Source organism: Pleurodeles waltl, chromosome 10 (genome assembly GCF_031143425.1).
Source record: "Pleurodeles waltl isolate 20211129_DDA chromosome 10, aPleWal1.hap1.20221129, whole genome shotgun sequence".
Lineage (NCBI taxonomy): Eukaryota > Metazoa > Chordata > Amphibia > Caudata > Salamandridae > Pleurodeles > Pleurodeles waltl.
In genome coordinates this window covers 625441352-625468506 of record NC_090449.1, presented here as the reverse complement: position 1 = coordinate 625468506, position 27155 = coordinate 625441352, and the positions used below count along the sequence as shown (strand labels likewise).

General features: G+C 41.7%; 1 protein-coding gene across 13 annotated transcripts in view; it reads left to right on the top strand.

Moving 5' to 3' along the window:
* Positions 1–27155, top strand: part of PRKAG2 (protein kinase AMP-activated non-catalytic subunit gamma 2) — a 1410703-nt gene that overhangs the window by 1244225 nt on the left and 139323 nt on the right. For 9 of the 13 annotated variants that reach the window (XM_069211100.1, XM_069211103.1, XM_069211101.1 and 6 more), the window contains one exon: positions 22815–22924. In XM_069211100.1, coding sequence (XP_069067201.1) covers positions 22815–22924 — 110 coding nt within the window. The remainder of the gene's footprint in view (positions 1–22814; positions 22925–27155) is intronic. The other 4 variants (XM_069211102.1, XM_069211099.1, XM_069211111.1 and 1 more) reach the window with 1 other exon arrangement.

Sequence of the window (27155 nt, the reverse complement as noted above, 5' to 3'; positions counted from 1 at the left end):
TAATTTTTCATTCCCTATGAGTGTTTGCGTTTTCCAGAATGTTGTTACTTTTTTGTTTTTTTTCAGCCAGCATATTACTCTTTTCGCCCCTCCATCATAACTCATTTCCAATTTTCTGGAAATTGGAAATGGTTCATATGAATGGCAATAGCGCTATGCAACTACCATCCCTCCACTGCATTAAAAAAAAAAGTAAAAAGAATAATTTTCAACACCAAGAGCACTAACTTTCACCAATGTGAAACCGACTGCATTGCAAATGCTTGTTTCTTTGTCACGTTTCTGGGGCATTTAGTTTTTACTGTGTTTTGAATGAAAAACGAGTGCCCTTCCACTGCTGGTGTTCAAGGGACTACTTTGTTTTCTTCTAGCACTCCACGTGTGTTTTCATGATATTTCTCTATTGTGTTGCTTCCTTCCCAAATCCTCTCCTTGTTGCTCTGCTGCAGCTATTCTGTTTCTTCCTCACTTGTCTGAAACAAAAAAATCCCTATTCCCCCATGCTCCCTTGTTTATCCTTTGCAGCAACAGTGGTGGGGGAGGGCAATCACTTGTCAGCATTGACTTCGCCTGGATCCTATACTCACCCCTCTATTGCTGTCATGCTCCTTCTGCTCTTTTTTTTAAAAGTTTTCTTTTACATATTTTGTTTTTTTTGAAGGGCGCAGCAGCTGCATTATGCTGCCAGACTGTTTTTTTCTTTTCTTTCTTAACACAGGTTTTCTCACACATTTTATTCATTTTTTTCTTTACCAGTCCAAAATAGGTGTGAGCCATCATACCATATTTGTGTACATCACGTTTGGTTGCTGCACCATCATGATGCCATTTGTGCCAGAATGATTGAAGCCAGTGGATGACAGTTCATAAGTAGACTAACATCCCATAAGCAGCCTAATTGTCCTTGTGTTTTGTGACCAGTTCCAACAGGCCTTCTTTGAGATCTATTGCAGAGAATTACTCCAGACACCTCCCTCCACTCCCCAGTTCATCGAATGTAACTAGACCAATAACTCCTTCCGAAAATTCCACAGTCTCTGACCACTTTGGCACCCTGAAAATCTCTGTATAGTCCCACAAATGTGCGTCCTCTAGCCATAAGTACTGGTACTTACGTTAGAGTTCAGAGGGCATCTGGGAACATAGGTCAGATTTCTCGGGCAATTTTGGTTAATCACAGATATTGGAAGATTGTACTCAAAACCGTTTGTGTGCCTCTGAGTGTGTTGCATAACCGCCCACTTCTTTCCATCTAACAGCCATCATATCAAGCTTAATTTTTTTTAAGACAACAGACACCACAGTGGCCCCAGCAGTGTGTAAAGTGTGCTCCATGAAGCATCACTTATCAGCTACAGTGAGCAAACAGGTCAACTAGAGAGGATGGCTGTCGGCACTTAAACCATTCTGTCTCTAGCATGCTACGTACTGAGTGGTAGGCAGGCGGAGTACAGCATAGGTGCTGTCAAACAACCATATCAGACTTTGCTTTACCAAATAACTGTTTAGTTGTCATTTCATCGGCTAGTTTAAAGGTTTTTATCTTCTTTCCAGTGACCCAAATACTTTTTTAAATAACATAAAGTGCCGGCACAATCAAGATTGTTTTTGCAAGGACACAGACTAAGGCTCCAAAATGTTTTTATTATTCAGTTCTCAAACTCGGTCTTCTCTGTTTTAATATAGGTTCTATTGATCTAGCCGATGTATGGTCATGCTGTGTATGTCATGCACTAGGTGCACGGCATGGACACTGATCACATACATTGAAGCATATTGCACTGGTGTGTTGAATTTAATGAAATATCTACCTGTCCCTGGACCAGGATGCTTCATAAATCTAATTGCCCAGTAAATAAAATCGGTTTGTCCTTTTTGGTACCATGCAGTGAGGTGCCACATTAAGTCAGTGATCACATTATATGTGAGCTCTGGTAATGGCCTCCGGTTATGCCAGGGCTCCTATTATAGCAGGGTTTGGTTACTGGCAATTCCCTGATTTGACCAACTTTCCACAGCTCCCGCACTGGTGCAAGCAGTAGCAGTCAGCTGTAGTTCCAGGGCTGGAGTGCCCTTTTGAGGTTTTCCAAACCTACAAGCTTGCATGTTAAGGGTTCTCACCAGCTATTCTCTTATCTTTTTTCACACTTTGAAAGGTTGGAAATGAACTCTCGACGAGGGCAGAAGTAAAGCTTCTTCCAGGGTGGGGGGAAAAGGGGATGGTGGGAAAGTGAACTTTCAAACACTCAGCAGATCTATCTATTGGCTTCACTGTGAATGACACCATCCTGCTCTTTCATAAGAAGCATATCAACACACAAAGTAGTTTCTTTCACCTATAGGGACTACTGGGACAATGTGTGCTGTTTGAGGCCAAAAAATAATTTTGCTTTTAGCCAATGTTTTTGTTATAATGATGAGGTTCTGGAAGCTGCCAGAATAATCAGTGTTTACAAAAACCATGTCAAAACAAGGCACACATTGATAAAACTAAAAGGTTGACAATCTATGCCAGATCTACTGGTTTTGCCAGTGCTTGTTTATTTTCATATTTACTGTAATCTTGTCGAAACTGGTTTTACACTGATTTTCCAATCTGAATATTGTTTTGGAAATACTAGCTTTTATCAAACATGTTTTAGTGACTGATCCTTTATAGAAGAGATACCTAAATTTCACAGTAGTTTAGCAAAACATGTTTTTCTAGTTGCATTTGTTTGTGAATATTTTATTTTGAAAGCAAAGAATCACACATCTTGTTTTCAGGCATTTGCATCTAATCAGAGAGCACTCTGGGAACACTATACGTAGCCTCGTTTTGTTAAAGTTTGCACACGTGAACGCATTTTTATACTGGAACTGCGGTCAGTGCAGTTTGAATTTACAGTATTGCCCTAGAGTGCTCACCCTTGTAATAAAGTCCTTGCATTATTGAGCCATGAATGCAAGTTAGAATCGCTTGAATATATGGATGCAAATCTTACCTTAACTGCAGAGAATGTTCTTTCACAGAGCCATAATGTGGTACTGTGAACTGGCGGCCAAATAGTTTGTGCTGCAGGAGGTTGGGTTGACTTGTTGCAAGGACACATCAACACAAACACTTGTTGTCTTTGACCCCAAAGCAGTATGCCTAGGGCAGGCTGTAGCAATTCAGTATCGCTGGTGAAACTCCACACTATGATCACTACTGTCCATTAACACACACTAATGCTCAGTGCGACTCTTCATTATGAATACTACTGTCCAGTAGAACATATGCCACATCTCATATATGAACATGGTTACCACCCACACGAGAGCACACATCTGCCAGGCATTATATAAAAACCCTGAGGAATTCATACGATTATGTGAGTCTGATGAAACACTTGTTGGCTAGATCAAGACATTCTGTGAAGATCAAAAGAATTTGCTTTTGGTGAATGAATAATGAATGATTGGGCTTGCAAGGTCAACCTATATAAATTAGTTGTGGTACAGGAGTGTGGAGCTCTGAACATTGCATGGCCTGGGTCATAATACCCTACAGCCCCTTCCGTCTTTCTCCCACCCCTGTTTGTGGTGTTCCTGTTCTTCAGTTGTACATTTGATAATTTAATTACAAGTAAAACATGTTCTGATATTCCAAGTGGTTCAAACTGAATTACATGAATTTTTTGAGGGCTAATCAAGTGTGGCATCAAGCGTCTGGTGGAACCCGTGTAAAGAGGTCAGGGGTAGACAAGGTGAACACCTTGATAAGAAAAGACATTTATGAGAAGCATTCAAGAAGGAGTATTTTTGGGGTACTGGGATGGCCTGGTGACTTCCAGGCCTCCTAACTGAGCTGAACTGAATAATAGAAATGCTGCTGCCTTTTCTCCTACAGATGCAGTAGTATGGATAAGTGAAATCCCTGCTCCATGCTTTTCCAATTGATATACTAGTTTGGAATGTTTTGCAGGAATTGAGGGAGGAAGTATGTGATGTAAACTGGCACTTTTTAGAAGACTTCCTACTTTGCTTGGAACTGCAGTGTAATACCGTGCCCAAATATAACTATAAGACAACCAAATGCGTGCTTCCTTTGTGGAAATGTTGTGTACTTTTTTACAGTGATTGCAGGGTTATGCAAGTAAAAAATATACTTTGTGAATAAAAATCACATTTCTTTCAAAGTTCTTCAGAGAAGCAATCCCCCCCCCCCGCAGGCTCCCATAAATCCAGGAAAAATGTTGTAACAGAAGCATCGTCCGTATTCAGTCCCTTTCTGTATTGCATGTGTGAATCACTCTTCACTGAATAAACTTCACTCTACAAGTAATTGCTGAATTAAAATGTTTCGAATGAGTAAAGGGGTGAAGTACTGTGTTGGATTGAGTGGATCCTGGGAGACTAGTTGATTAGCCATACATCATGATTATCTCCAAATTCTGTATTCTCGAGAAATCCACACTCTAAATGGGATCTGGGACATACCCAGGTGAGACTTAAAATAAATACATGAGACTAATTTGGTAGAAGGATTCTCTAACCTATCTAATCAGATTGAGCATTTCGCCCTTTGTTTGGTAACAACAGAGTTTTGGGATAATGAGTTAAAGTCTGAATTGTAGTGATGATCATCTTTCAGTATGGGTGCTTTCTTTAATTTTCTTCTGCTACAAGGTTCCCTGCTTCTTTCAGATAATACTCTTTTCGCATTTACTTGTTTTATTTTTGACTTTTTATAGAATGTGCCTTTAAGGAACCGATTGGACTATCAGGCTTTAACCTCCCCCCCCTCCCTTGTTCAGTAGAGAACCTTTAGTTTTGTTTAGAAAGAAATGAAAGGCCTAAGCCCTTCCCATACAATTATGCTGTTCAGTTTTCATGCAGGCTGAAAGAGGTCTGCAAAAATAAAGGTAAAATTATCCTTAGGCCCAAATTATAAAATGAACACACTGAGCCCAAGAGACGGAGGTGTACTAAAACACTGCTGTGGAGATCCAGCGTTAGGTATATGACCAGACAACATGCATCAGAAGAGTTGCGTTCGCTGGAATAATGATTAAAACCAACATTGACAAAGCCTATCCGCTGAGGTTTTTTTTTAAAGAGGCAAACCCTTAACCACAGAGCATGAAGATGTTTATAATTCTCCAAGATACTGCTTGTGCGAGGGAGGCGAGGGGCTGGTGTGCTTTTTTTGTTACAGTAGTATGGGTGAAATATTCGGTAAGGAGGATTAGTTTACTTGGTATGGGTGTAGTTAAGCGCCTTGCAGCGACATGACGTTTACAGTCCTGAAGCTCTATTTTGTCTTGACAGAAACTTACAAATCTGTTTGCTAAGATAATATTGTTACTGTACTCGGGAATGCACCTTCCTTCCTAATTCAACTGCCACCAAACACAGCTGAAAAAACTTTCTCAGCAAGGCACTGTGTACATAGCAAGGCCACAACTGTGCAATTCGCTTTGAGGTGCTAGTACTGGGTCGAGCGCATGTGACGAACTACACATTCCAAACTTCAAACAACACCCCAGGATGTGTTATTTCATTGAATCCAATTTCATCCACTGACAACCTGACTGAGTCAATTTGATCTACTCCATCGTCTACTAGAACCTCTAAAACTGAAAGACCGATTACAATTAAACATTTTCACAAAACCCAATTTCTTCTCGCTTTGTAAAATGAAGATTGCAAAATATTTATCATCTGATTCAGTACAAGAAATAGGGAATGTTTCCTCGCCTTAAAGCAGAGTTGCCCATCATGATGTTACTTAAATGTTGCTGCTAGCGATATTGTTGTTGCTGCCATCAGATGTATCAGTGTAGGTTTTAATAAAAGCACATCCTGCGCAGTAATGCTACTAGTCTTACCATGAAATTGCAGCTAGCACTACTGCTATTTCTTTTAAACCGATTAATGAAACTAATACCAGTTTAGACCTATTTTACTTCAGGTCTGTATTTTAACGTGTATGTATTGAGATATTCTGGTTTAACTGGTTATATATCAGGGAGGCTAATTAGAATCTGGTCAGTATGTATTAGCAAGGAATCTTAACCACATCTAGGTAATGGGTGTAAAGACATTCAAAAATATAGAGTTACTAAATATATGGAGTAAACATGAATACTTTATTAAACAGTCCTCGGATATTTAATTAGATGGATTTTAAATAAGTTAATTTAATAATAGCTATATTTTTGATACTAGTTCTATATTTTCAGTTACTCAATATTTATATCCGTACTACACATATTGCAACTAATACTACTGGTGCATGTGCTACTATTATTTGTCATTCATTTGATAGTTAATTTTATTACTATTGATTCCTTGGCTCATATCCAGCAGCTCAAAGGAGTGCACCAACTAGTACTTCTGGAACCAATGATACTAGCAGAGCTACTAAAACCAGTTGTGCTGCTATCGCTGTTACTGGTGCAAGTACACTTGGTGCTGCTGCAACAAGTACTTGTGCTGCTACTAGTAGTGCTTCCACTACTAATAGTACTGTTCCTACGTGCACTGCTTCTGTTTACACAGCAGCTGGTGAGATATCGAATTCTTCTGTAGCCAGTACTGTGTTTAGTACTGTTTGTAACATTATTAGTAGCTGTCATTTTGCACCTGTTTTTTTTTTTTTGGGCAGATAGACACGTCCGTTTACCCCACCATATTACATTTTTTTCCTCATGATATGTTTTTTCACAATCTCTGTGTAATGCTATCTCAAAAGGTAGCTCGGTGTAGAGTTTACTCTGAGATTGGTTCACGGTTAAATATAGGAACTTCAAGTTGGTCAGCTGACCCAGTATCAATTTTACACCATATTTAATTATGGCGTGCTTTATGTCAACCAGACACACCCTAGATGATCCCTTGCAAGCCCTAAGATCTACACACTTGTGCAGTGTGAAAAATTAAAGGTGAACCTATTGTACTTCTCTGCGATATATTAGCTGAAAAAATGTAAAGGGGAAACAAAATAAGCACAAAAAAAGGGAGGAATTCATAGACAAGGTTATAATGTCTTCTGTTATGTTATAGACACTACTGTTAATGTCACAGTAGCCATTTTTAGATTAAAACCTAAAGACCGCACAGTTGTCTGGTTTTCTAAAGATATATTGAGGGCATTCGGAAAGCTTTCCTGGTAAAGCATTCTTTCGGACCATTGCTTACCATTGGCTGTGTGGTTTAGAACTTACATTTGCTTACTTTCTATTTGATGGCTTTATTTGTGTTAGACTGTCTAGTTTGAATTCATCCCTCACGTATTTACTGTATTCTTCTACCAGTGCTCACTTTCTTTAAACAGACTTTAAATATTGTTCATATCTTGCCACATTTGCTGTGCATTTAAAAACAGAGGTCAAATGTCAGGCTCAGTCTTTGGAGGGAGCTTGGTGTTTACTTTTCTTTCTCTGACTTCAAAGTGGGAGGATCTTTTGTGACAATCATGCTGGGTAATGGGAGTATGCTGGAGGACGGGTGTATGATATTCTTTCTAGCACACAACACAATTTAAGTGTCTGTAAATGAACTGTGCAAATGTTTCAGAATATATCCGAGCGAGGAATACACAAATGAAGCACCTTTTTCGTAATTCTAAAGTTTGGTAGTAACAAATATATTAATACGATCAAAATAAATCAAAACACTAGGTGATAACATTTTCACACATTACTGTTTGTGTGCTGTGTACCTTTATCAGTAGAACTGTATGGCTGTGCAAATGTAATGGTCATTTCAGTTGAAATGTGTGTCTCACCTTGACTGGCAAATGGAAGGGGGGCACATCATGGCATGGCTGGTATATGGATAAACAGGTGCATCATGGCTTGACTGGCATGAAGGGAACATGCACATCACTGGCTTACTGAGGAAGAGGGACTCTTTACGGCATGACTGACCTATTTGACATGGCAGCACTTCATGTCCTGCCTGACTTTTTGGCATTTTGTACTGCTCATGGCATGGTTTACATGAGGGTAGAACAGGGCCATACCATGATATTACAGGTAAATGGGAGAAAGTGTCATATGACATGTGAGGATAACATAATTGCATGACTGATTCATGGTGAATATACGGAGCAGATTGAATGCCATACGATACCATTTGGGGTTTACCCTGACGCACAGTGGTAATGCTTAGTATAATTTAAATGACCAGGTTCTGTTTTGGCACAATGTAGTGTATTTCAAGGCAATGAGGAGCTGATGTTCGTAAACAAATTAGTTTATTTACTACAAATGGCAACTGCACAAATTCCTGTATTTTAGGAAAATGGTGTTTGTTTGGAAGCATTTTTTTTAAATAAAAAATAAGACTGGCATTTAGAAAAAAGGATTATCTTATCAGTGACAAGCATCTATTCTGTATAAAATGAGCGAATTCTAAACATATTTCAAGTTGATTACTGAGGTACTGAGCTGTTTACAAAGATACTATCCAACATGAGTGTTATGGCTTGAATATTGTTTACAAAAATATCACCCCACTGGAGTTTCTTCATTGGATTTTATATTAGAAAATGTGCACCCAGGGTGGCGATATTTTTGTAAACAGTATTTATGAAATAATATATATGTTGGACTATATTCCTAAAGATAATATTCCGACAACCAAATGTTTCTTTTTAGGGCTTTCCGTGGACAGCACATGTGCTCTTGTTTGCAAGAGAGATTGTATACAACAAGGGACTTGCAGCCCACCCATTGTTTAACATTTGTTGGCTTCATTGTCACGCTTATTTGCTGCCTTCTAATTGACCAGCGTGTACTGGCTTCACTTTCTCTTCTTTCGACTGGAGCATGAACCATGTACTGATTGATTCAGCGTGATTCCTGTCCTTCCACTGATTGCACTGTGATTGAGATACCATTTTTATTTGTTCATCCTTGTTGAACCTCTTGCTGTTTGTAGCTGTGCTTTACTATGCCACATGCACTTCAAGGAAGGCATTTTTCCCATTGAAACCTTATCTGGTGAACTTGGGACTGCTTGGAAACAGTATAATGAATGCAAAAATATATGGAAACTGTTGAACCTGAGCCAGTTACAACTATCATGTTGAAGCTAGTAAAACTTAGTATGGTTTATTAAGGTGTACATTTGATGAATAATGTGAGCCCTTGTTTTTCATAGAAACTGTCAGACACTCCCCCTGCTGGCACAACATGAAACCTATGCCACATGTTTAAAAATCTTTAGTAGCAAATGTGCGCTGATGTTTTCCACTGGCACAGACTCATTCAGGCAAAATCTGATTGAACTGTATGCAAATGCTTGTAGTTTTGGGAAACAATCATAGTCTTGGGAATCAGTCTTGTTAAGCATCTGTGAATGGTATTGCCCCAACCCTGTTAAACAGTAAGAGGTATTGCATGTTGGGAATCTTGCGTTTGGACAACGGCCAAACACGCCTCTCCTTGGACGAAGTGATCTAGTAACTAAATTGGTGTCTCCTCACCAGGAGCTGTATTATAGAAAGAGTGCACTGTCTCTGTCTGCACTGTGACTCACTTTTAACAGTGTGCACTGGGTGAAGACCAGGTCAGTCCACCAGATTGCAATCAATGTGCTGCCTCCAGGCTAACTGCATAGGTGTGGTGTGCACTAATGAAATTCAGAGTGACTTTGAATCAGCCGTTCCATCTTTCACAGTGCAGGCCAATGAAGTGAGTGACTGCACCCTCGTAAAATGTCTCAGGGTGTGGGGGGCATGGGACTCCTATAACCCCCTCCAATGGGCTGCCCTCAGGAGGGTGCTCTGACTCGCCACCTCTTCGTGGCACACACTCAGTATGCCTCCCAATAGTCACTTTTACTCTACACCCGTGTCCATAGTGCTGCGTGGTCGCAGAGGCATGCAAATGAGGGAAAACCTTGATTACAAATTACTACATAATTCTGCTGGAATGAACAACCTAATTAAAATTACATGTTCAGCAGTCCAATAGTCCAGTTCCAGTGTATTTTACACAAAGAATTTGGCTGTCTAAAATAGTAATTATTTAGGTGAAATACAGATATAACAAGAGGAACAGTAGACTTCAATGATGAAAAACATGTATGCCCTTATGTAAACTCACTGTCTATTGTCTTTAGGCCTCTGATACAGGCAGTAATTCTGCTGTGTCCCTCCAGCTTTCATCTGCTTCTTTCATCTCAGTGACGTACTGATAAAAAGTAGGCTAACCTGTCTATAGACTTTCTATTTATTTTTGAAGTCAAACAAATATCACAGTAATGATTACAGGTCACATTTGTCGGAACAACAGTTGTGATGTGGTAGAAATAAACTAGAGAATGTTTCTAAAGTACAAACAAGTTATCTAGTAATAGGTGCACAGGCTAGAGAAATAATTGTGTGTGTCTATTTGTGCATTCACATTTTCAGTTCACTTTTGCACTTGGTGTGCCTGTAGGACAAATGATTGGCAGGGGCACATCAGTCCTCTTTCTGTGCTGCAGTAATGTCCAAACAAAGCTTTTTGTTTCATAAGTGTTGATTTGCTTGTGACATGATCAACCACCTTGCTTTCAGCTAATAAATGACAACATTTCGTGTAATTCCCTGCCACACTGTTGTAGAGCCAATGCCACTATTTCCCTATATTGCATCTTCTTTGCTTCTCTTTCACCAACTAGGTACTCAGGGTTTCTCTCACAGCTTAGCTCTCCCTGCGAAGGAATAATACAAGCATTTGTGTGCAGAATACAGTTGAAGAAACTCAGACTCTGCAACGTTTACAGCTCCTTTCAATTCTAAGTAATTAGAAATGCAGGTAGCGTTGGCTTACTTCCTATAGAGTGACAGCAGGGAGTACATTATAGTTCCTTCTGCATTTTAATTATAGTTTTGCTATCTTATAGCTGCGTAATGTTCGTCGAGGATTAAATTTGGATATTTTATGCACCCGTGTCCACAGCAAATGTGACCGAGCTATGTGTATTGAGGCCACAAGTTGCATGCACGTTTTTCACATATGATTCCTTAAATCATGATGTGGATTTGGGTTTTAGTGGTTAGTGGGTGCAGGAATTGATTCGTTCCTTTGCCCACAATAATAGTCTTCAGGCCACAGTGCACGTCAGTACTAACTTCATTACGAGGTTGGTGGGCCGACCGCTGGCCCACCAGCCACATGGAGCTGCCGATCTCCCCTGGCCCTACTACAAGGTTTCCACAGGGATGACCTGCGAAACCTCAGAAATCTGAGGTTTCCACCAGTCAGCCCAGTGGAAACCGTGCAACGGCATTGGCCTAGGCTTCTTTTGGAGCCAAGGCCAAAACTGTTACACAGAGGGTGCTCCCAGCATCCTTGGATTACACACTGTCTGCCAGAGCACAACTTCAACTGCAGCCCACCCGTCGGGAACCATGATCCTGTCGGTGGCGGCAGTCCCCTGGTGGTCCGACTGCCATGGTTGTAATTTGGCAGTTGGACTGCCATGAGTGCGGCGGCCCAACCTCCACTGCAAGTCCGGTGGTCTAAAGACTGCCAGACTCATAATCAGGCCCTTAGTTATTTTCCTCAAGCGTTAGTTCAAGCCAGAGAGGCCTGGGTTTAAGGAGTTTCATTCTTAAACGACACCAGATGTGTCACTGGAAACAAGGGCCCCCTGAAGATACCAATACCAGGCGTGGGACGGGGGGAGCCAAAGTAATACACAAATAACTCATCAACCTAACCTGTCTAAGATAAATACTAAATACTAAATGCTTAATACAGATTAGTGCAATGACCAACGTAGAGGAAGCCAGAAACTTTTACATATGATTACATTACAAATATATCTTATTACATCAGCAAGCACTACATGATATCTTAATGGTACTATCAGTTTACATAAAATCTTCATAGTTCCAAAAACACAATTTCATCATGAAGTACACTGTATAAAGAACAAGAAGAAATGACTACAAACTCATGAAAGAAAATGAAAAGGCCCACACCCCAAATTGAAACCTAAACTTTAAAAGTCAACCATTCATTCAAATGACACACCCTCTCGTGCCTTAAAATTATTTAGGGCTGCAAAAAAATGTGATCCCCAATTTTTGCAAAATATTCTCAAAGGACTTGCCACAATACATTGATGTAAACTATTTCTACACAGTTGTTGGTGGTAATGGTTCTCTCATCTGCCTTTTCTGTCAATTGTTGGTGTAATAAATTATATTTGTAATGTAATTATATGTGTATGTTTCTTGTTTGCTCCATATTAGTCATTTCACCAGTGTATTATTCATTTAGTATGTATCTAAAGGAAGTTTGAGTTGGCAGCTTATTTGTGTGTTGACCAGATGTATAACGTCCATGAATGTTACACACGTTAGTTTAGGATATTTTGGTTGAAGCTGCATGCATTGCTAAGAGGATTGTTGAATAGCGGCGCTTGTTAAAAATTAATAAAGAAAATTCTGTATTTTTTTGCCTACATTTGTAGAAGTGGTTGAGGCCTAGTATAGTGCTATCTACTTGAGTTGTCATCAGAATTTGGAAGAAAATTCTTCAGAGATGGATTGCAAGAAGAAGAAACTAAACCTAAATCTTTGGCTTTGCTGTCCTCATTGGTTTCGCTCACTGAGCCAGGTCTGTGCAGGAACAATGTTTCCACCATTGTGACACTCTTAGTTGATACAAGGAGTCTCATCTCTGTATCCTTTACTGCTCGAAAAAACGGGTGTTCATCATGGATCCCTTCAGATTACACCCCAGACTTAGTAAACATAAACAAATTGATTGCAAAACAAACTTTAAGCTCTATCCTCCCTCATGTCCTCTGAAGGAGATTGCAGGAACAACAACTTTCAGCCATTTTTCTGAAAAGTTAAAGGAAATTTGTTATCCTTAAACCAGTGAATAATTGAGAACCTCTATTACATCTCGGTATCTCGATTAGTAAAGGGCATCAACCTTATTGCTCAAGAGCCAACATGGAAGTCTCCACTGCTACCCCGTTAAAGGCCAATTCTTCTATCGTATGTTACACTTAGACAATCATAAGTGCTGAGGGTGTCACACTAGAGCACTGGATCGCAGCTTTAACAGTTAACAGCTCATCTAGAATTCTGCTGCAGCACACTTCATTTGCACCTGATCTGCCCTCTATTTTAGTTGTTCTCATTGAAGCAGTTTATGCACAAACTCTCTCCTAATAAGAGGATTCCACATCATCACTTTTAAATCCCTGATCTGTCTACTCAGTACTATCAGGATACTTCTGTAGTGGAACGAAAGACTCAAACGTCCCTCTTCTCCCTCCTCACCTTAACCTTCCCACCATGCCTTCCTCGCCTTTTCAGAATGCCATCAGAGGATGATAATTTACACAATATGTATTGAGAAGCTATCATCTTTTTGAATATACTTGTGATACTGCAGATTTAGCCACTGGTGCTTTGCAGTCAAAATAGGCATAGGAATACCCTCAAAGTGAGTAGACCTCTTTCATGTTCTCCCCAAAAACTTTTGACCTGGTGTGCCCAGCCAACCATATACGTAGCAGTGGTGATATGAATCAAGAGTACACAAGCTGCTCAACTTGCTTTTTCTCCTTGACAGTTTCCCTCCTTGCATGCCCTGTGACTAAAGTGTTCTACCTAACTGACTAAATTGATCTCTGTGTGCCATGAGTCTGGGCTCCTGGCCACATTTCACTTGAAACCTGTCATGCAGAGGGCAAGAACATGGAGGCAGATGTTCTCTCCAAACTTGGTCTACGGTTTGATTGAGAAGTGAAACAATCTGTACAACTGATCTCCCATAAATATGGCCTTCAATTTTATTTTGATCAGTGTCAATACTTAAAGGGCTAACAGTTCAATTCTTAATGAATAGGGTGTTACTGGGATGTTAAGCCCCTTTGTAGGTCGAGCATAGCAGCACACAAGCGCTGCTTTTTCGACGTGTTGGTATGTGTCTGGGCTTTTAACCACACCCACCGCACACCCTTCACTATCACTCGTTCAGGGGCTTGCCTTTCAAAAATCTTTTGTTATCACTTGTAAATGGTTTACGTTTGTCCATCCTTGGGGCGGTTTTGTTATCGCCTTGGCCATCGACCCTGTTATATGGATGATTACACTTTTGCCTATAACTTTGAATGTGAGCAAATTTCTTTTTCCTTTTGTGTCTCCTTCGCGCTCATGCTCCTGGTAGCTGTGGCACATTGAATTGGCTTGCTTATGTCAACTGTTTTACCTTTTTGTTTTCAGTTTGTGTGGTAAGAAAAGTCCAGTTAGGAATTTACAACACTAATAGCTCTAACTCGAGCAAACGTGAGACTTATTGTATTGGGAATGCTTGTTACTAGAGTAGCCTGTAGGTTCCTTCCCGCCTTATTATTCAGCTAGCAATGTAGAGGCTCACCTAAGAATATTCTTGCAATGTAATATTTATTAACCTGATACTGGAGCATCACATTTGTTTCTTGAGTCAGTTCCAAGTTCTTAACCATACTGCAGGGCTATAATAAACATTCTCAGATATAAGTACATCTAATTTACCTTTTAATCTTCACCATTAACAATGGCATGTCTCCATCCTCACATTTGTCGCTCCTTTTGAATTAATCCTACTGGTTTGATATTTTAAACAAAAAAACTCCAACCTTCTCCAGATCACCCTTTACTTTCAGCCCAGTCATTATTTATTTTGAGGCCAAAGATCCCCTCAAATCCATCTTGTGGCTGAAGAAGAGTTGTGTGCATTGTTGTAGATTGTACAGCCTCTCCTCTTTCCTGCCTCTGATTTACACAGATGAAATTATTCTATAATTTTCAGGAAAGGTCAGTTTATACATAGAGAGCTTGTGATTTCTTTGTTAGTTAATATTGTGTTGTAAATGTTCTGCTCCTTACTTTTAAGATTTTACTTTACCAAATGAAACCTATTTCTGTGGATTATATGGTCCACTGGAGACATGAGAACTATGTCTGCCGAAGGTGTGTATACATGCATGACAGTCGTAGCAGATGTTTTTCTTATGATTCCGGAATGTGTCACACGATTTACCCCTGTTCATGCATGTCCTCATTAGGCAGCTATTTTGAGAAAAACAATAACAAAGCCAAAAGATGGGTGCCTTTTATCAAAGGTGAGACATTATAGCCTTAGAACCCGCCGTAGCGGGCTCTACCGGCTATTAAAGGCCCGCTCCCCGCGTTAAATGCCCGAGCAATGAACAAAGCGAACATTGGAATGTTGGTGCTGCGGGCTTTTACTGGCCAGTAAAAGCCCGCAGCACTCCATTGTTTTCAATGGAGCTTCCAGCATTCCAATGTTCTAATAATGGTTAAAAGCAGAACTATACATTTAAGTATGGATTGTTATTGCACCATGTTAAAGCTTTTTTTTTTTTTTCCGCATTAAGCTAGATCTGCTGTGGAGCACAATTAGGGCTTGAATATTATTTTCTCAAATGTCACTTTTTACATATTTGTAATTTTGTGTTTGTATAAATAAAATAATGAATCCTTTGTGTAGACAAATATAGATGAGACACGATGCAATGGACTAGCCCTCTTACGTCATTGCCCTGTGAGTGACAGAATTTCACCTGATAATTTGTGAACATCCAACTGAAAATGAGTGCACTTCAGTGCCAGGTCTGGTGGGTCAGTACTTTTGTTTGCCATTTTATCATTTTATGTCCCCTCTGATCTCTATCCTTCTCCTTTCTTGATATATATATATTTTTTTAATGTTTTACTTTTAGCATGTTCTGAAGCCTCCCAAATATTGCTAGTGGGAAGATCCCCTTCACTCGTTTCATCTACAGTTCGCCTCGCCTCTTGTGGCCATTGATTCTAAGCAGGATGACCATCTTGGAACGGTATTGCTCATTGTATATCATGCTATTGCCGTTGAAAGATGGATCCCGTTTGATTGTCATCTGGTGATCTAAAATCAATTCCTGGTGGAAGTTCAGTGGTCACCTTGTTATGCTAGATCTATCAGCAGCTTGAACTGTATAGCAAATGCAAAATCAGTACTGCTCCTCACAGTTCGGCATCTAACATCAATTTTCAGGCTTGAACCAATGTTTAGCAACGTACGTGTACTCAGCCGGAGCTGAAAATCATCAATAACTGCCAGCCTCTGTGAAATAGTCAAACACCTACCACTGAACAAAAGGGAATCACTGAGATGATTTTGGACTCCCTGACAAATGTTTAACTCATTGCTCCCTAATGTAGTGCATCTGCAACCCCGAACGTAATTTCCTTCCTCTGACTGTAACATCTGTCACCCATCTTTCAGCTTCGTGACAATGTTTAGCTGTTGCCTACTAAGGCTGTGTGTGTTCTACTACTCAGACCCACAGCACCTTTTATGTTTAGGACATTAACAGGTTGCTACGTTGACTAGACTGTCCCCCAGTACTCAACCTATTACCATTGGACTGCTCATCTTCATCTTGAACATGAACATCCGCAGCTTGTAAGTGTACCTGACTTTGTTCTTTTTCAACCTAATTTGGATCTAAGGCCACTACAATGCGTTAAGTGGCCTGGGACCCTATGAGTCTCAGACCCAGTAGTAATTAGAAACAGATATTGAAAGGGTTCCTTGTTAGGCCCTATATTCACGCCTTTAATGTTAATAGCAAAAACACGATTACATTTCCGAACAATAAATGTTAACCAATTTACGGTGATACTTGTCAACGATTTAGATCCTGTTTATATTTCATGTTTTAGTTAATCTTGCATCCCCCTAAGTGTTAGCTATTTCCCAGATGTTGTGTTTCTCTATTTTATTTTCGTGTGGCATATTTATCTTAGAAAATGCGTACTTTCAACTGAGTCATCTCTAGGTGTTTATAAAGGGCCACGATTAAGAGCTCTGGAGTTGAGGCTGAAGGCAGTGTCACTTTCTCACAGAGCCTGTTAGCAGATCAAAAAAGTGTTCAGAATACAGGCATATCCAGTCATTGGCCTCTCCAATGAGCTTACCAAGTAATGGGTACACATTTCAATTGCAGCTTGGATTCTGTGCAGTTGTGTGTGAAGGAGGTTACACAGCCGTCAAAATACTGACAAGGCAAAAGAAAAAGAAAATTCAGTGCTTACATGTGAGTGAGTGCACTGTTGTTTGTGGAGTGGTGAAGTGAGGGGAATGCAAGGAAGTACATGCAAGAGGGAGAGAAAACAGGCTGAAGAAGAGAAAAGAGATGAGGTATAAGGTAATCATATGGATAAGATGTGGAGTGAAAAAGGGTGTACATGTCTAACATAGAGAGAACAGAACAGGAGTGATTGAGGCACTCTGAAGGTCTCTACTACTTCCACAGGCCTCTGGATGTTTAATTCAAAGCCCAGCAGAATTCCGAATTGAAACATTTCCACTAATATTTACAAAAAAATAATTGTTGTTACTCATTTACCTTAAACAGTTATCAGCCATTTACAAAGCCAATAGTCTTGCCTAATTTTGTCAGTGCTTAATTTGAGCTGGTGGTTTCAGGTGTGGGGCACTGGAACTTATTTTTGAGGGCCAGCTCTTATTTTTCTACCTCAAGCATTTACTGTGAGCAAAAGACACATATGGGAAAGACGGAGGAAGAGAAAAACGAGAAAGCGTCACAAAGGGAGAAAGCAGAAAGCTGCAAGAGTGAGCTGAAGGGGCAGAGAGTGGCTGTAAATGTATTACAGAGACCCGAGATGCTTTCAGCATTACGCTGCCTCGGTATTCCGTGCTCGCACATTTAATTGCAGCAGCCTCATGTTTCAGAGGAGAGCTCTAGGCACTGGCACGTTTTTATTTGCAAATTAAGAACTGTTTTAAGTGTATGTCAGTTGTCCTTTCATATTGGGGTGCAATGACAGAAACCACGGAAAGAAACCAAAATAGCGGTCGGGTATCATGCAGTGGGACTCTCAGAAATGTAGCTCCCATGTTTAAGCTTATGCCCTTATTTACACAGACACAGAGAGCCACCGCTTGTTTTTCCCCCACTTAGAGCCCTGGGCACCTGTAATGCCAAGTCAATGAGTGTCGTATGTTGAGGGTATGCCAAAGAGTATCACAGGTTTCCCGGGACAGCGCCGCACGTTTTGGAATAAATAGTTTAACAAAGAGTTGGTTTAAAACAGAAATCTGCGGAGGACAGTAATGCTAGAGGAATGTGCTACACTCGTTTCTCCCTGTTCCATCATAGGCATGGCTACGAACAGCTTCAACATTCTCAGTTTGGAGCGCTTCGAAGATAACAAACTCCCTTCACACACTCCCGCCATGCGTGCATACTCTCGTCTGCCACAAACCGGGGAGGTTGTTGCAAGCAGAAGCGTAGCTATCACCGTTGGTGCAGCCAGTGCAGCGCCTCAGGCCCTAGACGTGGAAGGGACCCCAGTGTGCCCCGCACCAGCTGAGGTTATTTCAGAGGCTGCCTGTTTTGATTTTCTTTTTGTTTTAAGACAAACTACATGCCAAAGTTTGGGCTTTGTTTATGTTTCAGGGGAGGGATATGAGCATAAGGGAACGACAAAAAAGAGCGAGGAAAGGGATGCTAAAAAGACCTGGTTAGGAGGGCAGGAAAAGGTGACAGAATGGGAAAAGGAAATATAATTTAGCGAGAATGAAAAGGGAGATAAGCATGAGCAGAGTGGGAAAAGGAAGAAAAAGGAGCCAAAATAAGGAGAGTAGAGGAAGAAGAGGCTGTGTGAGGGACATAAGAGAGAGGCTGAGGTAGGCAGTGCAGAGGAGAGCTTTAAATGGATGAAGATGAGAGGAGGGCGGAATTTACGCCACTGGTTACAAGGCTGCAAAAGTGGCAGTAGCACACTATGCGGATGTCAACAGTATTTAGTGGCTTGTTGTCTGGTTTAGTGACAGATGTATCCTGTAGCAGATTACATTGTACCAAATAGACCAGTCGGCTTGCTGTGTTAGAGTATACGTCTGCCAGTGAGTTAGCTTACCAATGCGATACAGGTTATATATCCCATAGGCGGTTGTCCGGCATATTGTGCGGAGTCCCTTATCAGTGACAGATATTAAATGCGCATTGTCTTTGTCCCTTTACACACCTCACTTTGCACTTCACCGCCCAAGACCACTCAATGTCACGACACGTCACAGTGCTCCATATTCACCGCACACTTATTTACAGACCTGCTGGCTTCGGGTGTACTTATTTTTTTGAGTGGTCTGTTTTTTCCCGATTAACAGTATAACGTTTAACTTTTTGCTTAACAAACTCAATTGGCAATCGTTGTTCCTGCTTTCTTCTCATTCACCATTGAATTGCCCGTCTCACTGCCTACATTTGTGTCCTGCAGTTCTAAACAGCTTAAACACCAGATCTTAGTCCCAGTAGTTGCTTTGTGCCACTTGAACTTTTATTTCCCGATGTAGGAATCGTAAACCCTGTGGGAGACTGCGCTCGTCGTTCTGCGCCGGAGAATCCTTTACACTGCTGACTTTGTAGCCAGACGGTCTCGTGCTCGAGCAGCTTGTTTTCCTCACTGGTTAACAGTGATGGAGTGCCACAAGCTCCTTCTTTAACCCCCTGGTAGTACCTATAATGTGAAACTTGTAGTAGACTGCTGCATTGCAGTCTCGATGCACAGAGTAAACAGAGCATAGCAAGGGAGCTGAGGCCTCAATAGATCAAGCATACACGCAGCTACAGGGCATGTGACCAGTACCCTGCAGACCCTTCCAGGAGAGCCGCTCACGCTCCGTGGGAGCCAGCGGGACGCTTGATGGCGTGTAAGGTGCTTGACTGATGGCTGGCCTGTGTTGTGTCACTGAATTCTTGAAATGCGTGCTAACTATGTGCAGGTTAATTTATCTTATCAAAAGTCCATGCACAGACAGGTTAAGGGAGTACATCTCCTGCTAATGGTGTACAGGAGGGCTAGTGATTTTTCATGGAACCCTTGATAACACATTACCCTTCATAGTGATGCGACTGGACACGCCCACTGATGCAGAGACCAACATGAAACTAGCTCCGTAGGCCAGGCCGAAAGGTCAGAATGTTAGTCACTACCACTAGTCATAGTTCATCCTTTTAAATCTTATTATTTTTTTGTAGTTGTCATTTTTACAGCTCGCAATCTACCCTTAGGACATTATTTTGAAAGCCCACCAAACTCGAGGACGGAAAACACTGACTCTGGGTTTCTGCCTTCCGGACCTATTATGAGTTTCCTCAGGGCCAGCGGGTGGTAACAGCGTTTCCTCCCGCTGGCCCAGTGGAACACTCACCACAACATTGACGCCAGCTTGCAATCAAGCCAGTGAAAATGTTGAGGTGCGTCAGGTGCTTAATTTGAACAGTGAAACGCACAATGTGGCTGTCCATGGGGGCCCCGGCACTGCCCATGCCAAAAGCAGGGGCAATGCAGGGACCTCCATGGGGCTCCCAGCACCCTGTCTCTGCTAGCCTTTGCATGGCTGTGGGACCGCCAAGCAAAAGCCGGCGGATAGGTGACTCTTAATCCCCAAGGCAGCGCCGTTGGCAGTGCTGCCATGGCAGATTAAGACCGCTGGCACTGCCAGGCTGTTGACTAATGGCAACCTGGCGGTGCCGGCGGTCCGACCGTGACGGGTCCTCCACAGTTGTAATGTGGAGGCTGGACTGCTGGTTTGATGGCGGTATGACCTCCACTGTGAGTAGCAGACTCGTAATGAGGCACTTAGTGTGACTCCAGCCGGCAGTTGAGTTGGCTGAATCCACATATCCTTTTAGTCTGCTATATGTTTGCAGGTGGGGCCAGATGAAAGCGAATGTAATTGGGACAACAAACAGACATGCTGACACAAGCAACATTATGAACCATTTTAAAGGTACACATTTCATCTACCGCCCCATGGGCCGTATGTGGCCAGCTTTAAGCTGTGCTTCTTCCTGCTAACCCCTCTAATACTACCTTCAAGCGAGTCCAGATCGGGTCATGCTTAAAACCTAGGCACTTGCACCGTAATGCATTAGTGTCTGATGCTTCACTGAATACAGGAGCAGTTCATGACCGCAACAAAATTATATAAAACTGGCATTTGGACAAACCAAGGCGGCATGTACCTTACCGTTCATGTCCTTCACTGTTTTAAAGAAAACTCACCATACTGCGTTAGTTTCCCTTATCCTGGAATCCTGCATCGACAGCAGGCCAGCTTAGTGTATGCCAAAAGGACTGTTTAGGGGGCACCTGATTCCTTCGTGCACAGGCTCAAGACATCTGCCATAAGCATGCTGCTCCACTTGCAATGCTGGTTCCAACTCACTCCAGTTTTACAAGCATTTTACTTGCTTTTCAGATTCTTATGAGTGTACTTTCTTCCTTTGTCACCACATCCCTTAGAAGTCCAGAAGGGCTAGATCCATGCCATATGAACCGGATATTCCATAAGATATGTGGTACAAACAATGAATCTAATTGAAACTTGCATTCGTGCTAATCCTGAAACCGTCATATAGCCGATCCTCATGAACCTACATTGGGTGCTCCTGGGATCATGGTTTACAGTGACTTTCATATTGATGTCGATAATGAGTATTCTGTGGAGCGAAATGTGATGCAATATACAAGGAAACTACTTTTTAATAAAACTTGGTGGAAAGCAGAGAGTTATGTTGAACAGATCAGAAAATGATTTCACAAGTTTGAAAAGTCTTATTCGAAGTGACTGTCTTCCCTTCAACTAAACAGTGCTTGTTGGGCAATGCTGTAACGAGAGAGCTTTGGAGCAGGACAAGTCTAGGAACCGGGGCAATGCTTGGGAAGAATATTTATGCTAGTCTTGACATTGGTTCTGAAAGGGAGATACTGATGCTAGTGTAGGCGTTGGTCTCTGAAGGGAGATATTGATGCTAGTGTAGCCGTTGGTCCTCGAAGGGGAGCTATTGATGCTAGTGTAGGTGTTGGTCCTGGAAAGGGAGGCATTGATGCTAGTGTAGGCATTGGTCCTAGAAGAGAGATATTGATGCTTGTGTAGGCGTTGGTCCTGGACGGGAGATATGGTGCTAGAGTAGGCATTGGTCCTGGAAGGGAGATATTGATTCTGGAAGAGAGATTGTTGCTAGTGTGTGCAATATTCCTGGAAGGGAGGTACTGGTGGTACATCCTAATCTCCTCGTCTTCCTCCTGCCACCGCCTCATCTGTCTGTTTCCTCATTGTGTAGGAGGGGAGGGAGAGTTACCAGAAGGGCTCTGGTTCTGAATAGCTAATAGGGTCGTGTCATGTGGCCTGGGGCCCCTCATGGAATGACCTCACCGGAGTACAGAGAATCATAAAAGATAGTCCGATGGGTATGTTTTTTTTTTTTTTTAGCAATAAGTTACTCTCGGCTCCTTCTCTGGAAGATTATGGGTTCATTTTGAGGAATAGTAATGTAATGTTGAAAGCCGTATGTTTTGTCAAACATTCTAACATTGACCTCATTTTGTGTCTGTATTGTCTGTCAAAGAACATCTGTTTATAATACTTCAACTGGTGAACAGGCGTGGCTAAGAAACTCTATCTCAAAAAATGTACCTGTGCATTTCCTTCTTTCAGCTTGTTTATTGCCACTTCCTACTTTCTCCCTCTTTATTGACGGAGTCTTTCGAGAGGCAGGACGGGGTGGACAGGGACTGGCGAGATGTGAGTGCTCCTGTGAGACCAGGTCTGAAACACAAACCTCGTAAACCCATAACAGCATTCTCTATCTCGGCACAATCCCTCCAGTCCATGAAAAAATAAGACAGAATTTGCAAATGGGTTTTTCTCTTCACTTCTATGCACTGTGAATCTGTCAGTGTGTTATTCGGCGAATATCTGGCCAGTCCAATTTAAAGTAATCTGTAATCTCTTCTTTTACAGCAGTTGAAGAGTCGGAGAGCGACATCTATATGCGGTTCATGAAATCACACAAGTGCTACGACATTGTTCCCACCAGTTCAAAGCTTGTGGTCTTTGACACTACATTACAAGTGAGTACCGCTTTGACACACCCTGTCCACCCACCCCACCATGCAGCATGCATTTTGTGAATTTTTTAACAATACAGTACAACATGACTTGTAGTAATAGCACAGTTTGGTAGAAGATGACTATCAGGTCCAAGGAATGGTTCTTTGGACTCTCACCGGTTACAAGTTTGTAAAGATGCAGCTCTTTGACCTGAGCATCGCCCCAACTTTAGCATAGCATTATGTAGACCTGCGCGTAATAGCTAACAACCAAGCTATGGTAATGTTTCAACTTCTACACCAGGAGTTGCCCACACCACGTATTCGTTTTTCTGGTTAATGTACTCTGTCATTATCAATGACACATGAAGGGAGGATCTCGAAAGAAAGAATCCCAAATGATTGACATCTCAAGGACTTGCGGGCACATTTAACTTCTTTGCCATTCTCTCTCTTTTTTTTTTTTTTAATTTGCTTCTGTTTCTGCACATAACAAACTGCAAGTGTTTGGTACAGTAGCAAAATGAAAGGAGCAATACAATTTTGACATTTAAATATTTTATTACATGATCGAAAATAATTGGAGGTGAAGTCAGGTCTCTGCATATGTAGCTCTCAATAACCCAATGTTCTTGTTTAATCGTCAATAAAGAGGTATATACCTATAAAACTAACTTAAAACATTAACACGGGAAGGGTCCTACTTTAGATGTCATGCCCACTTTCCCTATCGTTGTAGACTAAATAGCTGCAGAAGATGTCTCTTAGCTCTGTATTCTGTCGTGAAACTTACATTGAGGAAAGGGTGATCACCAATATTTCATCCCTGAGTAAAGAATGCATCGTCATCTTTCGAGAAGAGATGTTTTAATTTCTCCAATCTCATGTTAACTTACTGAGGGGTTCTCCTCAAATGAATGGATTCAAAGAATATTCCATGAAAGTGGGATTTGACGCTGTGCCTCTTTCAATAAAGTTCGATGGACTGTCCATTCCTATAAAATCGGACATTCCGAGCATTAATAAAGTATTGGAGACCATAGCAATTTCATCTATAATTGCCAAATAGATCATATGTATAGCACCATCTGCCAATGTTGTGTTCTACGCCTCTGGCCCCAGCTGAGAGAAATGCATTTTAGCTGCCAGGAAACTTTAACTGGTTCAGGAATCTGTGCTGCATTCTCACCGCATTTGACAAAATAAAAGTACTATGATGTGCCTGGGAAGAGACATTACCAGTCTTGCAGACAAGGGAACTCGTCGGTAATGTTCTCTTTATTGAACATGATGCTTTGAGATGGCAGTGATCGTTGAGAGAGACAGTTTCTGGGGATTGGCACAAATAATTTGACTTCAGGATCACCAAGGGAAATTAAATGCCATATGAGCTGCTTATTGCAACCTGCAGAGTGGTAAGTGCTCATGTCTTTTATGTTTACACAGACAACCAGTGTATAACAAGCATTGGCAAAGTCAATAGGTCTGCCTATGCAAGAGCTATTGACTTTGCCAATGTGTTTTAGCCATGTTGTTCACCAGCGTGGCTGCTGTTCAGCATGGCTAAAAGTTAGTGCCATAAAGGAGAGTGAAGTGGAGCATCGTAAAGTGGAATGACAATAATTGGAGAAGAGTGTTGTGAGGTGACTGAGAGTGTTGTGTATTGGAGTGGCATAGTGTGGAGTGGAAGACTTGAAGGGTAGGGCTCTCCTTGTGATATCTCTGGGGCAGCAGCCATTTCCGTCTTGCACTCACTGTTTCATAGTGAAAATATGCATGTGATCATCGGAGGAAAACACTGAAGACACCATAGGTAAGTGTGAAATGTTTTCCATCCACACAGTTTCGAATGTTGACCATCAGTTTTGCATAAACTAGGCATACAATGTTTGCAAACCTTCACATTCATTAAAAGAACATTAACTCAAATGGGTTCATTTTCCTTAGTGACAGGGACTTAATTTATTGTTGTTTGTCAGACCCTCTTCAGGGGCCACAGAGAAAACATGGCTTTCTGAGTCTCAATCATTGTGGTTGCAGTAATTTGCCACTAGGGCCCGTCCTACTATTCTGCATACTGAGCCAACAAATGATTTCCACATTTGACTGTCTGAATAGCTGGTGGGAATGCAGCCACAGGGCTCTCAGGGAGGTGAGGTGGCTGAGCTCAGCACTTAACAGTTAACCAACAGACCCAATTTCCAAATCAGTGTTAAACTTTTAAGGAAAGCAAAGTATTTTAATCACACAGCAGTACTAAATAGCATACAGTCCAATTTATTATAAAAGGCAGGGTCTCTGTGTGATATCCTCCCTCATGACGCTTCAGTCGCCCATTCTTCTTGCTAGCCCTCATAGGTAACCCTTTTCTGGTTGCCCCCCTTTTATTAGTTAGATAAAATCATGAATCAAGCTAATCTTCAGCCCTTATTTTCCCCACAGTCAAATACACTCAATTCACAATTGATCTCGAGTATTGCCAGCTTGTGGTGCAACGATGACTTGGTTGGCTGTTCTGTGATCTTTTCATACACTTCTGATGATTCCTCTGTGCTCCTGTGGCTGGGGACTGTGGTGAATGAGGATATCCCAAGGTTGTTGGGTCGGCCAGGTGCAGGCTGTGGAAGTCTTTGTATCTGCACGGCTCAGATCTGCAATTCAACAGCTCTGGCGCAGTGGCAGTCCTAACCGCAGCGGTTTCCTTAGATAGTGGGGATGTGGTGGGCTCTCCCAGGCTGACATCTGTAGATGTGGCCCTGACCAGGCTGATAAGAAGATCACTGCAGGCCTGACCCTGCCTTGCCAGGGCCAATGTCAGTTTCAGCTTCGATCAGGCCAAATTATGGTTATAACAGTGACTGCCCCAATTGGGCAAAAGGCACAGCAACTGTTAAGAGAACATGAAGACCTTCTGCTACATAGGTCACTTTTAACTCATTGTTTGTTAGTCTGGTCTCTCTGGATGTCCTTCCTTCCCAGGAACATGCTGGGCCTTTCTCTGCCTGGACAGTCTGGAGCCACTGTCTCAAACCTTGGAACTATCTGGGGATGTTTTTTTCTTTTAAGTGTCTTCTTCAGGTTTATTTCAAGACACAGGCTTTGTGTAGGGTGATATTTCTCACTGCAGGTAGCACTGGGGCTGTCTCCAATCTTGAGTCCCCACAATGTAGCCAAAATGAGGTTTGGGATTTTTGCAACTGGCTGTCATCAATTTAACCAAATTCATAATCCTGGACAGACAAAAGGCAGGCCTCACCTAGAAATTCCCTCATTTCACAATGCAAAACTGCAGTGGTTCTCTTCACCTCTATGATCAACTAAATCTGTGTTCACAAAGAATAATCAGCATCCTTTTGTAGACAATTGACCTCATGGAATTTATAAAGATTGCCTTGTATCCATACACCTCACTTTAGTGTCTAGATCTCCTCCCTCAGCCAGATGAATGCAAGAAATAAACCTTCCCATCTTGTGATCTTATAGGCTAGGGCATCCAAAATGGATCCCATTGGCATCAGTTCAGCTTAATCACAATCTGCCTACTATTACAAGTGTAGTACACATGCCACAAAACACATGCACACACTTTTAATACACTGCATGCCAGTGCAAAGTTCTGGACAGTCGCATAGCAACAGAGTAAACACGTGGGGCTGCTGGGTCACTCCCCCAGTCACACAGCTAAAAAGGTCTGATCAAACTATTGATGTTTCCAACATATGACTTGTTGCTGCCGCCACTTTATGCTCTATAATTAGGACTGGGACAATAGTCCGGTCCATAATGACGGCATACTCGCTACGTCCCTCCAAGTCTCAGGACAGGTGCATGACATCACTTAGTCACAACATGCCTAGATCTCTGCACACATGCTTATCTATGCCAAAACCAAAATAAGACACAAGGACAGACAAGCATGCAGTCGGACACTTGAGGCACGAGAACTCGTTTATTTACCATAACCAGACATTCCTGTCAAATCCCCACCACTTCTGCTCTGCTCATTCACCAACATAGGCGTTTTGGAGCTATGACCAGAACCGAGAATAAAATGAAAACACTACAGGGTCAGCAGAGCAGGTAGATTTTTATGGTCCATCCAAAATCAAAGTATGAATAAATACTTTTAATGTACAGGGGAGTGCTGTTCCAGAGTTGGAGGCCGAGAAGGGACAAGGCATAGTAGCCAGATATAAAAGTTTTTAATGCACCGCATATGGGACAGGACTAGTGAATCTGAACCCAGGCTTCT